This window comes from Leptomonas pyrrhocoris (genome assembly GCF_001293395.1).
Source record: "Leptomonas pyrrhocoris isolate H10 chromosome Unknown, whole genome shotgun sequence".
NCBI classification, from domain to species: Eukaryota; Euglenozoa; class Kinetoplastea; order Trypanosomatida; family Trypanosomatidae; genus Leptomonas; species Leptomonas pyrrhocoris.
The window spans coordinates 1-13,881 of NW_015438384.1; the positions used below are offsets into that span (position 1 = coordinate 1).

Consider the following 13,881-nt stretch of genomic DNA (forward strand, 5'->3'; position numbering starts at 1 on the left):
AACCCTAACCCCGCCCTTTCCTACACCACGGCAGCCCCAACACCAACGCACACAGCACAAGACGGCAGGTTGTGCACGCCACACCTCCATGTACATACGCTATGTTGCCCCCTCCGTCTCTTACAGCCCCACACACCCAATGGCAGAGAGCCCTCTATAGCACGCTCACCCCACAGCACACCCGTCCAGCCATACACCACACGCAGCCACTCACCGTCAGGCCACACACACGCACCAGACGGAGCAGTGTCAGCGTCCCCCGCACGGTGCATAGCGGCAGATTCCCCAGTTTGGGCCGCACTCGCAGCACTCCCAGAGCAGCTACCCCTAAGCCGTGGGAATCGCCATCGTCACGCGTCTCCAGCAAGGTAACCGCCCACAAACGGACCACTACCCCCCTGTACACGTTGCTCGCCTGCCTGCTCGCTCAGTAATGTGTCCGGCTCTCATGCCGTGCAGAGGGCCGTGTTATGTTCGGCGTGGCCAGGCCCTCGAGTCGACCACCACCACATCTGGCACAGACATCGCCGCAACTGTCGCAGCCCTCGTCGTACCATGCCTCTCCTTCGCGCTGGTGCTCTGTTCACCTCCGCTATCGTGGTGGCGGCCGCCTGCCTCTCAACAAACCCCCGGCAAGAGTCAACTCCCTTTCATACCCCTTCTTCTCCCCTGCTCGTCTCCTCTGCCTGTTGCCGTGCGAGCGTTGAGGAAGCGGTGGGCTCATCACGTCGGAACTGGCGCGGTGTGCCGACTGTTGAGCACGCGGCGTTGCGACACTCCGCCGGTCAGCAGGAAGCCACCGTTGCTGCTGCAGTTGCTTCTTCTTGGTGGGCAGCTGCCGCACGTTCTTTGGCCCCTCGCCGCGGTGGAATGGTGCCGCAGCGGTAGACAGCGTCGCGTCCGGCACCCGAAGAGCCCGCCACACACCACCACGGCCACGCCCTCTGCCTCTTCCACAGCGCCAGTGCAATTTCCTCGACGAAGGAGCTCTTGCGCGAGATGTGGTGGTTCATCAGCGCTCCGGCGACGCAATGCTCCACGACAATGCTTGAAAGATAGAGGACGCCTTGGCGGTGCGCCTGCTCTGCGGGAGACACTTGGCGTTCTCAGCAATCAGAATCATTGTCGTGTCTGCTTTAATTTCTCTTGTTTTCGTGCCTTTATCTCAATTTCTTCTCCCTCTTTCCACTCCGTTTTTCAATCGCATCTTCTTTCCTTTTACAGTCATATTTAGTCGTTCTTCTCTTGTGTGGTCCCGTAAATCTTGTATTTCTTCCGCTTCCCTCCTCTTTGGGCACAAATACCTGCCATCAATTATCGTCACCTCCTTCTCTCTCCGTATCAAACACCTCACTTCAGATGTGTATTTTTCTTCTTAAGATTTCAAGTCTCGGAAGATCAACCGTTCTGGCCTTCTCTATTGCTACAGGGAGGAAGGCTGGCAACGTTACAACAGACCGTTCTTCTTTCAGCCAATCAAGCGTTGCGTTTTGCAAAGCAGAGCTTAAAGTGCGGCAGGGACAATCCACTACCAAGTAATATAGAAAGGAAAGAGCTGTGATACAACGGCGACGCTGCATTCGGCATGCTCGAGTCACTTCTGTCTGGTTTCCACCGCTTTCTAACGCAATGCACTTCGATGCGCAGGATTCAGCTTTTGATTTCATCTACCGTCGCCTTTTGTGGCACCACACTTTTCCCCCGCTAGGCAGCTCTCAGCAACTGGGACTATAATAACGCACAGTACCAGGAGAGCAGAGCTGTTCGATGATCGTGTGGCGCTGATCCGCTGCTTGCTAACGCAGCAAAGAAAGGACAGCGTTGGTGTTGTAGCACCGAGCTAATCGTGCTCAACAGCCGTTGTAGGTGACGACCACAGCACATCTGTGGGTTCGAAGCGCTGCCTCACTCCATTCCTTTTCGACAAAGCACCCGCCTTGGTGGAAGCACCTGGGAACAGAAAATGTTCAGCAATGATGCCGCCTATGAGACAACGCGGTGCGCTACGTCTTTCATCTGTGATCCAAGCACTCTTGAAGGCAGTTTGTTGTAAGGACCAGGTGCACGTAAAACAACACGATAAAAGACCAAGATCGGACGAGAGAAGGGCAGGGAGACCACATTGCAGAGAGTAAAACGAGAAGGGTGACAGTTCCAGCAATGCAACGGCGTCAACCTCTGTCCTTTATATGCATCTACAGCGCAGATGGAAATCACCGCAGGACACTATTTACTCGCAATACGATCTTGCTGCGTTGCTTTGCGGCATGCGACAGTTTGGAATGATGGTTAGAAATGAGAGAATGACGAAGAGATATTTTAGTTTGCGTGGGAGGGGAATTATGTACTACAGAAAGAACATCCTGCAACGAGAGAGAGAGGGTGAAAGAGGAAAGAAAAGGGAACGTAAAAAGTGCTAGGCCGGCTCATCTCCGCCATTCCACCATGCAACCTTTCCTCGCTCAGGCTGTTCGAACTACAGAGAAGCGCTGATGTCAAAAAAGAACCATTCTGGCCACCGACGATTTCGAAGGTGTCCTTCTTGGTTAATCGGTGTGTTTGTGCGTTGGACGTGTTTTCTAGGAGCTCACTATAGTTTTTATGCAGAGATAAGATACAGTATTAGCTTCACTTCATATGACTTGTACGCGGCAGCGGTGTGGAGATCAGCAAACTCCAGTACAATGGCTTTGACAGTCACCCAGCGACAGGGAAGAATTTTCAGAAAACGAGTAGAGACGCTTTGTAACTCCACAATGGAAAAAGGATACAGCCTTGCGCTACGCAAGTCAAGAGAGAAATGATTTAAAAAAAATGGGCAGGTAGAGCAAAGTATATAAGTCGATGCTTTAGAAAATGTCGAAAGAAATTGTTTTTGGGGGGTCTATACGGGGCGTAATGCATTTCGTGAACACAAGAAAGGAAAAACACCCGAGCGCTACCGTGAGTCCATCGAGGTAGTTTTTGTCTTCTTCTCAAAGTAGGGCATCTGGAGAAGCTCGCTCGCGGTTTTTCGCGCAGTGAAGTCGTACTGGGTGCACGCAAGAAAGACGTCGTTGGCAGCGGGCTCCAGCGGTGTGCAGAGGTGCCGCTCGACGTCGCCGCCGAACATGAACTGCGCGATCAAGTACGAATCTGAAATGTCAGGGTCGTAGGGCAGGCGGCCGGTCAGCACCTCCGCCATCATAATCCCAAAGCTCCAAATGTCGGAGGCGATGGTCGCCTCCCCACGCGTGGCCTCTGGAGCCATGTAAAACGGTGTGCCCTCAACCGGGTGCGTGGAGGCGTGCGAGACGCGGCGCGAGATGCCGAAGTCAGCGATCTTGCACGGACCTGAATCGGGCACCAACACGTTCTGCGGTTTGATGTCGCCGTGAAGGATGCCGTGGCGGTGCAGGAAGTCGATGCCCTCCAATACACTCCGCAGCAGCACCTCCATCGGTGGTCGCCCCACCCCTTCCTGTGAGTCTGATGCCACGAACTGAAGCAGGTTGCCACCGCCAACGTACTCCATCACGATGCGAAGCTTATCGTAGGTCTCTTGAAACGAGATGTAGCCCACGATGCAGGTGTGGTGCAGCTGCTCCATAATGCGCACTTCATTCATCCACTCCAGTCGATCGCCCTGCGCCACAACAATGCGCTTCTCCCGCTGGTAACGGCGACGTCGCATCGTACTCACGTCGCCGCGCTCAATTTTGATCTCCTTCACGGCAACGAGGATGCCGTTGTGGGAGAGGGCGAGGCGCACGACGCACGACTTCGATTCTCCGAGAAGTGTATTCGACAGCTGGTAGAGAATGTTGTTGCCGTCGTAAAAGGTCTCAAGCTGCGGGAGACCGTTGCCTTCTTTGAGGGCAACAGGTCTGTTGTTGACGACGCGAATGGTGTTGGAGGGGCGCTCTACGACTTTTGCTCCCCCCCTCTCTTCGTCCGTTGTGTCCACCGCGCTGAGGGATGCACCGCGTGCCTCTGCCATACAGGCGCTCTCCTCCCCAAAGACCTTCCACTCCGGCGCGTGCCACACCCGCTGCTGCCTGTTGCTGCACCTCAGATCGTCGGGCGGCGCGCCCAGGACGTAAAGGTCGAGAGAAAAGTTTTGCTCAGCGAGGACGCTGCCCCATTGCACACACGGGAAATTGTCCTGCGTGTTTGGCGGCGGAGAGGCACCGATCCAGACGTACTTGCAGTAGCGCTGCTCCAGCAACGAGGGCAGCTCGCGTAGAATTGTCACCGGCCGGCCGTGCAGCACGTACGAGTGCTCGCTCGTGGTGCCGCACACAACGTGGCCGGCGTACCCAGCCAGGTTAAAGAAGGCGCCGCTCTCTTCTTCCTTGAGGCCTTGCAGAAAGTTCTGGTAGAGCCAGCATCCGCACTGCGCGCAGGTCAGCACGTAGTCGCCGGAGCTTTCCACAAATCCATTCCAAGACAGAATGGCGGAGTCGTTGTAGAGCTCGACGAGGTGGGCGTCGAAGCGGCGCACGCACAGCAGCACGGCAGAAAGAAATTTGTTCGTGATGTGCACCACCGCGTCCGCCTCCCCCTGCATCAACTGACGGTAGGTCAAGAAGGAGATCTGCAGCAGCGCCACGTGGCGGCCGCGAAGCGTCAGATCGAATGGACGCGCACTCGCAACGAACTCCGTAGAAAAGGACAGCTCAAGTCCCGGAGAGACCTGTCGGGCCCTGCCGGGCTGCGACACGAAGGATTCTGCGAGAGGATGACTGAAGACGTCGTTGCCGTACGCGCCGTTGCTCCGTCGAAAGGCCGACATTTCTGCCGCTGCGGCAGACAGCTGGGCGGCGGGGAAGAACGACAGCGACTGTAAAAAGCTGCGCTGAAAGGAGCCGGAGACTGAGGGAGACGTGTGCAGCGTCGGTCCGTCGCCGTCGTTCTCGGCGGTCTGCCTGCCCGCGTCGGCCTGCTGTGTCGACATGTGCAGGCTGACAGCGTTGAGAGCCTCCTCCGCTGCGCTGATCTCCTTAAAAGATGAGAACTCCATCACCCAGTACCGCCCAGACTCCGCCACGCCTCGCGCACGCTGCACCGAATCGACAAAGAAGAAAATGCCGCAGCGCAGCCTGTGGATCATCTCAACCATGGTGGAGAGGTCCAGCAGCGATGCACTGACGCCCGACAAGATGTGGTAGGCCTGGCGGAAGAGAAGATAGGACAGTCCTAGGTGCAGGAGAAAGACAGCGATGCTCACGGCGAGCAGCGTGTAGCGGGCGGTGTCGCGATGCGTGTTGGGCACAGCACCGAGAACGCCCTCCGCCCGTGCAGCTGACTTGAGTGTGCCGTCGACGGAGAAGTTGTGCACATTCACGTACAGAATGACCGCGACGAGGCACGCCGTGCACAGAACCCACGGCACCGTTAAAAGAGCCATCGTCGTGTCTACCGTGCTGGACTGCTTCGGCGGACGCACACCTCCCGGCACGCCCAAGCTATCCACTCCTTCATCAACGGGGAGCGCATCCGCCGTGTGAGACGTGTCGCTTTGTGTCATCACAACGCACCGTGCGGCCGCACGGAGAGGAATACAATAGAGATCAACAGCAAAGTAGAGAATGAGCGCTTCAAAGAGGCAGCGAGCTAAAACGAAACGCCTAACGAAACCTGAAAGACAAAATATGGATATATGGAAGGTAAAGCAACGGTGTGTGCGTGCACGTAAATCAAGAGAAGAAATGCACGAATGGTATAACGAAGAAGGTTAACTACGCTTTTGAAAACTGAAAAGCAAAGAAGAAATCGACAAACATATTTTGGCTGGCTCCAAAGGGCACCTCTGGTGACCGCTGCTACGGGCAGCAAACGTCCGCCCGTAAATGGCGCAGCAGCACAGTGGAAGCACCACTAACGAGCACGACGACGAAGTGAATTAAAACGTTAAAGAAACGATGAAGAAAAAATGGCGAAAAGCGCTTTTTTAATCACGCAAAAGAAAGTATGAAAAAAAGGGAGGGAAAAGGAAAAGAAAAGGCCGTTACAGACACGCTGAAGAAATCCAAGAAAAAAAAATGGGGCACAAAGCACAAAGCCGATCTTTGCCGCAGGAAGGAAGCAGCACGAAGGCGTCGATGCTGAGGAGGACACGGAGCACACGTAGAGTGAGCGTCTCCGTACCGATACAGTTCACGATACGAAGGCTATGGTGCCACTTCCGAGCAATCAGTAACCTCCTGCAGGAACTCGAAAAACAGGTTTCAATGGAAACAGCACTGTATGGGTAGGGACAGGAAAATTTACTCGTTCGTCAAAAGAGGGAAGGAGAGAAGAAGTGATAACGAAGTCCAGCAATGCGCATTGAGCAGGTGAAGAATACATTACGACACGTTTGTCGGGCGCATTCATTTAGACTTCAACGAAGACCGCAACGATGCACGTCAATAAAACTTGTCAGCGCGTAGAGAGAGTAATCCACGAGCAGTCGAGACGCCTACTCGGCACTATAAAAGAGCACATCAAAACCTACAGGAGAGCACAGGCGTCGCCAAAGAAACGAAAGCAGCACGCTGATTCGATCAACGCCTTTCAGGGCAGCATTGTTGTTCCAGAGCTGTTGGTGTTTTTTTCCCTAATTGAATACGCGATAGGTAAAAAGAAAAAGAAGCGTTTCATTAATGTCTATAAGGAGGCCTTCACGTGCGTCGGCCGGCTCTCACAGAGCAGATGTCCATTTCGACTTGTACATCTGTCGTACGGGAGAGCGACCGACGCACAGAATCGGAGCGCGTCGTCCTCATCGGTGTTCACGTGAAATAGGGGAACACAAAAGACATTAAAAGGCACAGGCACACTAAACTACTCGCTATCATCTGGAAGAAGAGAAAAAAAAACTTGCACTCTTTCGTATGCGAGCCCTTCTGAGCGCCCCACATCACACATGGCACCCGAGTTCTACGCATCGTCCATGCCGGACACTCTTTTCATCATCCGCGACGGTCCTCAGCGACTCCACAGCTTTGGGGGCGACGCACCCGTCTTCCCCTGCCGCGCCGCAGGTGGGGAGCCGAAAATGGGCGGCGCATGTCAAGAGCGCCTCGCTCCACCCGCCAGGGAATGCTCGAAGAGAAGCACGGGGCACACAAAGGCAACAAGCCGAAGTCTTCCGAGAACGGTGCTGCTCGTACGCATCTCGGATATGCGTGCTGTTAACGAAGAGGCGAAAGACTATACGCGGAAAAAGAAAGAAGAATGAAGAAGAGAAAAAAGAACAGGGGGAGGGGAGGGGCAGGGAGGGGGGGGGAAGCGCAAAGCGCGGGGGTGTGGCTGTGCGTGGCTGAGCGCGAGCGCGTAAGTGAAAACGAGGGGGCACACACACAAGCATGCCGGCATCGAATTAGGCGCTGTAGCTCAACAGCGAACAGCACGTCAGCGCACCCTCCGCCTTCGCGATCTCGTCCACCTTCAGCAGGATCTGGCGCGTCGGGCGGCCAGCCTTCGTCTCCGCCTCCGCAAACGCCGCGATGCGTGCGGCGGTGCCCGTGAAGGCGGCAGGAGAGAAGATGGTCCTCAGCGCCTTACCGTCCTTCTCCGCAGAGAAGCTCAGCACGTTCGCGCTGCCCGGCTCCTTCGGGTCCACCTCAATCACCTTGAATCCGCGCGACGTGAAGATCGCAGCGTCGATCCACTCGGGGTTCAGCAGCACCGTGTCCTCCGACGCAAAGCTCACGGCAGACTTCAGATGCAGGCACCCCTTCACCACGCACTGCACGCACTCCAGCCGGTGCTTGCCCAGGTACTCCTTCATCTGCGCGAACGCAGCGTCGTTCGACCTGGTTGACTTGCCCACAAAGACGTACTTCGAGTTCGCAACGTACAGCACATCGCCGCCGTCCACCGTGCCGGGCTCCTGGATGCGGTAGCTCTCGGGACGCACCTTCTTCACCGTCTCCACAATCGGGTCCACCTCCGGGCGGCGCGACGGTGCACCGGGCCGTGTGATGACGGCACAATCGTTGTACAGCATCGCAACGTCCTCCACGAACATCGAGTCCGGCAGATCGTTCAGCGCCGGCAGTTCGATCAGCTCGATGTTGTAGCCATCCGCAGCCATGTCGCGGAACACCTGCACATAGGCCTGGTGCTGCTCCTCCACCACCGTCAACGAGATCGGCTGACGCTCGATGCACGTCAGCTCGCACGTCTGCTTGTCGATCCCGCTCGACACGGCGCGGCACACAACGGTCAGCTTCGTCATGGTGGCGACTACGGCGACGATGGGCGGTATAGTGAAAGGGGGAATTCTTGGAGAGAGAGAGAGAGAGAGAGAAGAGAGTGCAGGTAATTGTTAATGAATCGCCGCGCGCAAACGCGAAGACAGAGGCAGAGAGAGATAACGAGAAAGGAGGAGGAGGAAGGTGGGAGGTGGGAGCGGATGCCGCGGGCAGTGGGCAGCGGGAGTGCCGCGCCGAGCCGCACGTGCCATGTAAAGAGAGAGAGAGCTCGCCAACGAGGGGTGCGCTGCACAACGACTCAGCCGTGCTTCACTTAGAACGTTGCTTGCCGTCATGCTTCGGGGCATCCGCAGTGCTGACGTGCACATGCAGGGAGACATACACACAAACGCATGCAAAGCACGTACATATAGAAACACATACTTTCGAAAGTTCGGACAGCACCGCGCGCAGCGTCTACAACATCTCTCGTAGCACCTGGTTGGACCACAATGTCCAGTTGTCACGCATCAGCCGAGCGGTGTCCACGTGACACACCTGATAGGACGGGCAGCGCTGTCCATTGCCGTCACCGCTGCCGCTGCCCTTGATGCGTGCACTGTCGCACACAACAGCAACTTGAAACACTCGCACGTCGCCTCCGGATGCGGCGCCGGTGTCCAGTGCCGTCAATGCTGTGGTGGCATTCAGGCGTAGGACAACGACAGCAGTGCTGCCGTCCTCTTGAGTCAGCAATCCGCGTTGCTGATGCGCCTGACAGAACGAGGCGAGAAGCTGGATGGCTGCGGCGTATTGGGGAGAGCAGGCGAGCGGCGGAAGCGCCACCGCAGGGTGTGAGAGGGCTACCCTCACCTTCTCTGCCGTTGCAGGGCCGTTGTTTACAGCGAAGTACCCGGCTAAGTGCAGCTGGAATGGGCTCCCAGGAGCGGAAAGGACGAAAGGCACCCACCAGCGGGTGAGGTAGAGCTGCACCGCCGCTGCAACGGGTGCCACCTCACTGCCTTCGCTCGTCGTGCGCGATACTTCCAGAAACGACTTCAGTGAGAAGCTGCTGTGCGCATCTGCGAGTACTTCACGTGCGCCGTACGCCTCCATCGCCGCAGCAGCTGCCGATGCCTTCGCTTTCTCCTGCTCCCAGAAATGGGCGAGTTGTGCGGACAAGTCTGGATGGGTGCCCAGAGGCGTGTGGGGAAGACCGCGATGCCGCAGCGGAGGTGTTCCTGCGTGCAGCGTTGCGGTATTCACCCTCGACGCAGCGGGCTGCAGCGACGCTAGCACGCCCACCGCAACCCACTTCAGCAAGTCGCTCGACGCGGTGGGGGAGTTGCCTTCCTCGGCTGCGGCTGCGAGGACCGCCACACAGCATAGCGGAGTAGCCGCAAACACGCAAGGGAGATGGGGGCGCCCCGTCTTTCCGCCACTCTCTCGCCCACCCAACACGGTGGAAGAAATGAGCGACACGTGCGATAGGCGCGGTGCTCCGTCCTCCTCCGGCGACGCAGCAGAGAGCAGGGCGAGAGAAGCGAAGAGGCGGTACAACGCAACGGCGTTGATGGACGGTGTCAGCGTGTCCGATGAAGTGGAAGACGACGACGATAGCGTGTGCGACGGACAGGCGTAGAGTGGCGCCTCTCGCTCCGCTGCCCACACAAGAATATAATAACGGACAGGAGCCGCCGTCGGGGGCGGGAGTGACGAGGAAGTTGTCATAGTGAGTTATGAAGAGACGACTCCTGCGCTTTGGCAACGGAGTCTCGAATTTAGATGTGCGCGCGTGCAGCGAGGCCGCCGAGAAGAGGGTGGCTGACGGCAAGAAGAGAGAGAAAACTGAAGAACCGCGCTCTGCCTGGTCTGTTGTGCGAGCAGCTTCCCTTCACCTCGCAGATCACAACAGCGCAACACTTCGAATCTGATGGAGTGTGGATGGACGGTGCAGCCGCGAGTTCGCAGTCATCACCACGCGATAGACTTCGGAAGCATTAATGTGAGACGAAAAGAAGATCGTTAAGGAGAAATGTAAACGGTGCCCGAGAGTTTGGAAAAAGAAGACGAGCAAGAAATCCTTCATGAATGGCATTAGACCTTACTGAAGGCAGCATCCACAACCAATTGGTTTGCTGGTTTCGAAACGAGCTACGTTTGTCTGGCAAAAACCACTCTCTCCGCCGGGGCGAAAACAACGGAGTCAGTTTTCGAAGCTTGTTTAGTGTGCTCGCATTTACATACAAAAAAATATTCTCGTCGCTGACAGGCTCCTTCCAGGCAGCGGTAGAATGGAAGGCGGCATTCCCCCACTGCCGCTTCCTTCACCTACCTATCAGCGGTGTGAGATCAGATGTGTTGTTATGTGTGAGTTTTTTAATATTTCTTCCTAATCATACGAAACGCTACTTCAACGGAGCCCCCACACGACGGTCTGGACACGTGGCTCTCCTTCTCCATCCTTCGCCGTGGCTTCGCACCTTCTTTTGCATTCGATTCGTCCTAGGATTCTCCTCTGTCGCAGACAGAAACCCTCAGGCAAAAGAGTCGATAAACGTGAAGGCAGGAAGAGGCGAAGCGAGCAGGACCCGCAGCACACGTGCGCATCACGCGAGTGTCAGAGAAAGATCGAAGCTCCCACTACATTTAGATGATACAAAAGAGAAGTGAAAAGAGGCAGGTGTGAAATGCGGCTCCCAACCAAGAAAAAGAAACGCGGTTCGGCAACGCCCTCTGAGAACGGGGGAAGAGAAGAAAAACAGCGCGAATCCAACGTCGGCAGCGCCGATGCACTGTAAAAGAGCAGAGCAAAGAGGCCGCAACTGCTGTTCACTGCCGTCGTCTTTTGGGGGGTACATCGCTTCGCTTTTGCCCCAGTGAGAGCGGGTCCACAACGTGTGAGGGCAGCCGCGACACTCCTCGCACGGTGCACCACCCGCCGTCACTTACGTGTGCGCGTGTGTGGGAGCGCATTTCAATTTTCTCCTCTCTATTCACATCTTCTTTTTACGCCTTGAACGGGTTGTTGTCATCGGCCAGCTGGCGTTTCTTCGTCCAGAACTTGGAGTACTTCTTCTGCGCCTCGCTGTCCTGGAAGGGCGCGCGGTACTCGGCCCACTGGCTGTACCGCATCACCACCTCGCCCCACGTCAGCGCGCACCGCTCCACCGGCGCCTCGTTCGCCTTGAGCGCCTTCGCCACACACACACGGTGCGCCAGCTGGGCGTTCTCGAGGTGCTTCTGGAGGGCCTCGCTAGGGGTCATCGAGTGGATCGCCTCATTCGAGAGGTCGTGGAAGGCAAGCTGCTGCGACATGACTGTGTGTGGGTGGGTGTGATGGGACAATGAACGGCAGGAGCAATTGGAGCGCACAGCAGCGGCGTGTATCTCAAATCGAAGAAAGAAAGACGGTGACACTATACACTGTGGCGCAGCGGCGGAGAAAAGGACAGGACACCGCACAGGGAGGGGAGGGAGACAACAACGATGGCCGTACATGAGGGAGAAGATGAGGAGGAGAGGCGGAGGGAAGGGAGAAGGACGGTCGGGCATTTGCTTCTCTGCGCGGCGAAACGCTCCTTTGGTACGACGGCATCGCAGCTGCAGCGGTGCAGCGAAGAAACAGAAAGAAGTGTCGCTGAGGGCTGCCGTTGTCGAGTGAAGACGACAGGGCGGCGGGGAGGAGAGTGGCGGCTTTGATCCGCAAATGAAGTCGCATGTGCGTTTGAAACGGAAGAGTTGCGGTGACTGCTGAGTCGCCGTTTCGTTGATTAGAAAGCCACGACAGTGGAGCTAACATCAGTGGGAGAAAACAGTTGCTGAAAGCAGGAAGCATAACGAAACTGTCTAGCATAAATTGCCAGGTTTGATGGATTGGGAGACCAGATCACCAAGTCTGTAGAAACGACTGGCGTGTGTTGATCTGCTGTTTCTCTTCCTCTCCTTGAAGACATGCACGCCACGCCAAGCTGAGAACGAGAGAGGCACCGCCTCTGAAGCCCTTTATTGCACCTCGCAGTCTTCCATGTCTGGTCGACACCGCGAGGCTTTGGTGCGTAGCGACTTCGCAGGAGCGGCGCTAAAAGCCGAAGATGTGCCCCTCTCCGTCTTCAGAGGTGCCTCTGGCCTCTTCTCCTCGGTCGTCAAGCTTTCTTCTCTTTCCTCTTCGGTAGCGTCTGCATTTGTATCGGGGGAGGACGATGCAGCACCGACAGCGACAACGGCCGCATCCTCTGCTGCCGCAGGCTCCACCTCTCCTGTCTCCTGACTCAGCAGCGCAGCCGCTAAGCGCACGGCCACCGTCTCGCAGTACGCCAGCTCCTCTCGTACCGCCAAGGCGACCTCGACGTTTGCGGCGGTCGTGTTGTTCTCCGGGCCGCCGGCCAACTCCCGAAGATCCGGTGAGAGGGCGGCGCCTTTCACGGCAGCGCGCAGACACCGCAACGTGCACGCTTGGCGAGCGTGGGGGCAGGAACTGCTGCTGTCTGCTGCACAGCTGCCGTCGCCGCCGTGGCGCGTGTGCTGGCAGTGCTGGAGGGCGTTAAAGACCTTCACTATAAAGTCTGCGGTGCTGAGCGACTCGAGAAGTAGGGCGTGCAGGGAGGCGGGAGCACCGCTGCTGTAACTGCTGTTGCTGCGGCGGAGTGTCGCTTCGTGATTCTCCGGCTGCTCAGCAGAGTCCGACGCGCTGCGATACGCACGCGCGCGCTGCAGGGCTAGGCGGTACCCTTCCACCCGGCCTTCCAACTCCCGCACCGTCATTTGCAGTTGCTGAACCTCCTCTTCTTTCTGCGCGAGCTGTGCACGAACCTTCTGCGGAGGCGCACCCGCCGTCGCCGCGGCCCATGCAGGTGAGTTCTCCTCCGCCTCCGCGAACATGTCCATCACGGTCGGGTCACGTAAAGCACGCTGGCACTCGAGCTGCAGCAGAGCATGTCGGCGACTCAGTTCCTCTACCTTTGAGATCAGATGTGTCTCGTGCAGCTCCTTCGCCTTGAGTTGCTCACGCAGGCGGTTGTTCTCGTCTCGGTACTGCCGCAGAAGACGGCTGACCTCCGCGCTGGAGGAAGTAGGGGAGTCCTTTGGGCCGAGTTCGCCGGACAGAACGCCATGCTGCTCCCTTTGCTTGTATACTTCTTGTTGGTGGAGACCTTCCTTGGTGGACTCTCCATCCCTCCATGTCCCTTGCAGGAGCGCACGCTGAGGTGCGAGGATGGCTGATGTGCAAAAATCCGTAGAAGAGGAAACAGAGGAGCTGTTCCGGAGCGAAGAGGACACTAAACCCTCTGGCGGTATCCTTGCGGCTCTGTGACGGCTGCCCGGTACGTAGAACCATCTATTGCCGACAACATCGCCGTGCGGTGGCAAGGGTGATGATGAGGCGGGTTCTTCTATGCTGTACTGTGTATCCAGCTGTGCCGGTGTGGTGCGCGCAAAGGCGCTCGCCTCGCGTCGCCACATCTGCTGGTGACCCGCGCTGCAGTGCGCCAATGAAAAGGGGGAAGAGGCTATGCTGCTTGTCGGCACACACACACACACACACAGCGTGCGACGTTCTTCTTCTATGAGAACCTCGAAGCCAGGGTGTTTGGTTGACAACACCAACGCACAAGCCGGTGGCGTAGGCGCCTTATCGGTGAAGGTGAAGGCGACGGACTGCATGGGGAGCACGAAAGAAGGAAGAAGAAAGAAGAAAGAAAACGAATGCGCAGAGAAC

The 13,881-nt window shown here is 57.0% G+C and overlaps 6 protein-coding genes across 8 annotated transcripts; 1 reads left to right on the plus strand and 5 right to left on the minus strand.

Moving 5' to 3' along the window:
• Positions 1–433: 433 nt before the first annotated feature.
• On the plus strand, positions 434–1,234 carry ABB37_08968 (hypothetical protein; the record flags this gene model as incomplete). Its single annotated transcript, XM_015808167.1, has 1 exon — positions 434–1,234. The coding sequence occupies one exon, from the start codon at positions 434–436 to the stop codon at positions 1,232–1,234; it is 801 nt and encodes a 266-aa protein (XP_015653058.1).
• A 1,704-nt stretch (positions 1,235–2,938) lies between these two features.
• ABB37_08969 (putative protein kinase) lies at positions 2,939–6,225 on the minus strand (the record flags this gene model as incomplete). Its single annotated transcript, XM_015808168.1, has 1 exon — positions 2,939–6,225. The coding sequence occupies exon 1, from the start codon at positions 5,387–5,389 to the stop codon at positions 2,939–2,941; it is 2,451 nt and encodes an 816-aa protein (XP_015653059.1). The 5' UTR covers positions 5,390–6,225.
• Positions 6,226–7,345: 1,120 nt separating this feature from the next.
• ABB37_08970 (hypothetical protein) lies at positions 7,346–8,253 on the minus strand (the record flags this gene model as incomplete). Its single annotated transcript, XM_015808169.1, has 1 exon — positions 7,346–8,253. The coding sequence occupies exon 1, from the start codon at positions 8,204–8,206 to the stop codon at positions 7,346–7,348; it is 861 nt and encodes a 286-aa protein (XP_015653060.1). The 5' UTR covers positions 8,207–8,253.
• A 386-nt stretch (positions 8,254–8,639) lies between these two features.
• Positions 8,640–10,152, minus strand: ABB37_08971 (hypothetical protein; the record flags this gene model as incomplete). Its single annotated transcript, XM_015808170.1, has 1 exon — positions 8,640–10,152. The coding sequence occupies exon 1, from the start codon at positions 9,891–9,893 to the stop codon at positions 8,640–8,642; it is 1,254 nt and encodes a 417-aa protein (XP_015653061.1). The 5' UTR covers positions 9,894–10,152.
• A 1,019-nt stretch (positions 10,153–11,171) lies between these two features.
• Positions 11,172–11,656, minus strand: ABB37_08972 (putative mitochondrial hypothetical protein; the record flags this gene model as incomplete). Of its 3 annotated transcripts, none has more annotated exons than XM_015808173.1 (1): positions 11,172–11,656. In XM_015808173.1, exon 1 carries the CDS (start codon positions 11,478–11,480, stop codon positions 11,172–11,174), a length of 309 nt encoding a protein of 102 aa, XP_015653064.1. In that variant the 5' UTR covers positions 11,481–11,656. The 3 variants fall into 3 exon arrangements, with proteins under 3 accessions (XP_015653064.1, XP_015653063.1, XP_015653062.1); XM_015808172.1 differs by having other exon boundaries at positions 11,172–11,589; XM_015808171.1 differs by having other exon boundaries at positions 11,172–11,582.
• A 511-nt stretch (positions 11,657–12,167) lies between these two features.
• On the minus strand, positions 12,168–13,821 carry ABB37_08973 (hypothetical protein; the record flags this gene model as incomplete). The annotated part of the gene is made up of 1 exon (XM_015808174.1): positions 12,168–13,821. The coding sequence occupies exon 1, from the start codon at positions 13,623–13,625 to the stop codon at positions 12,168–12,170; it is 1,458 nt and encodes a 485-aa protein (XP_015653065.1). The 5' UTR covers positions 13,626–13,821.
• Positions 13,822–13,881: the final 60 nt, after the last annotated feature.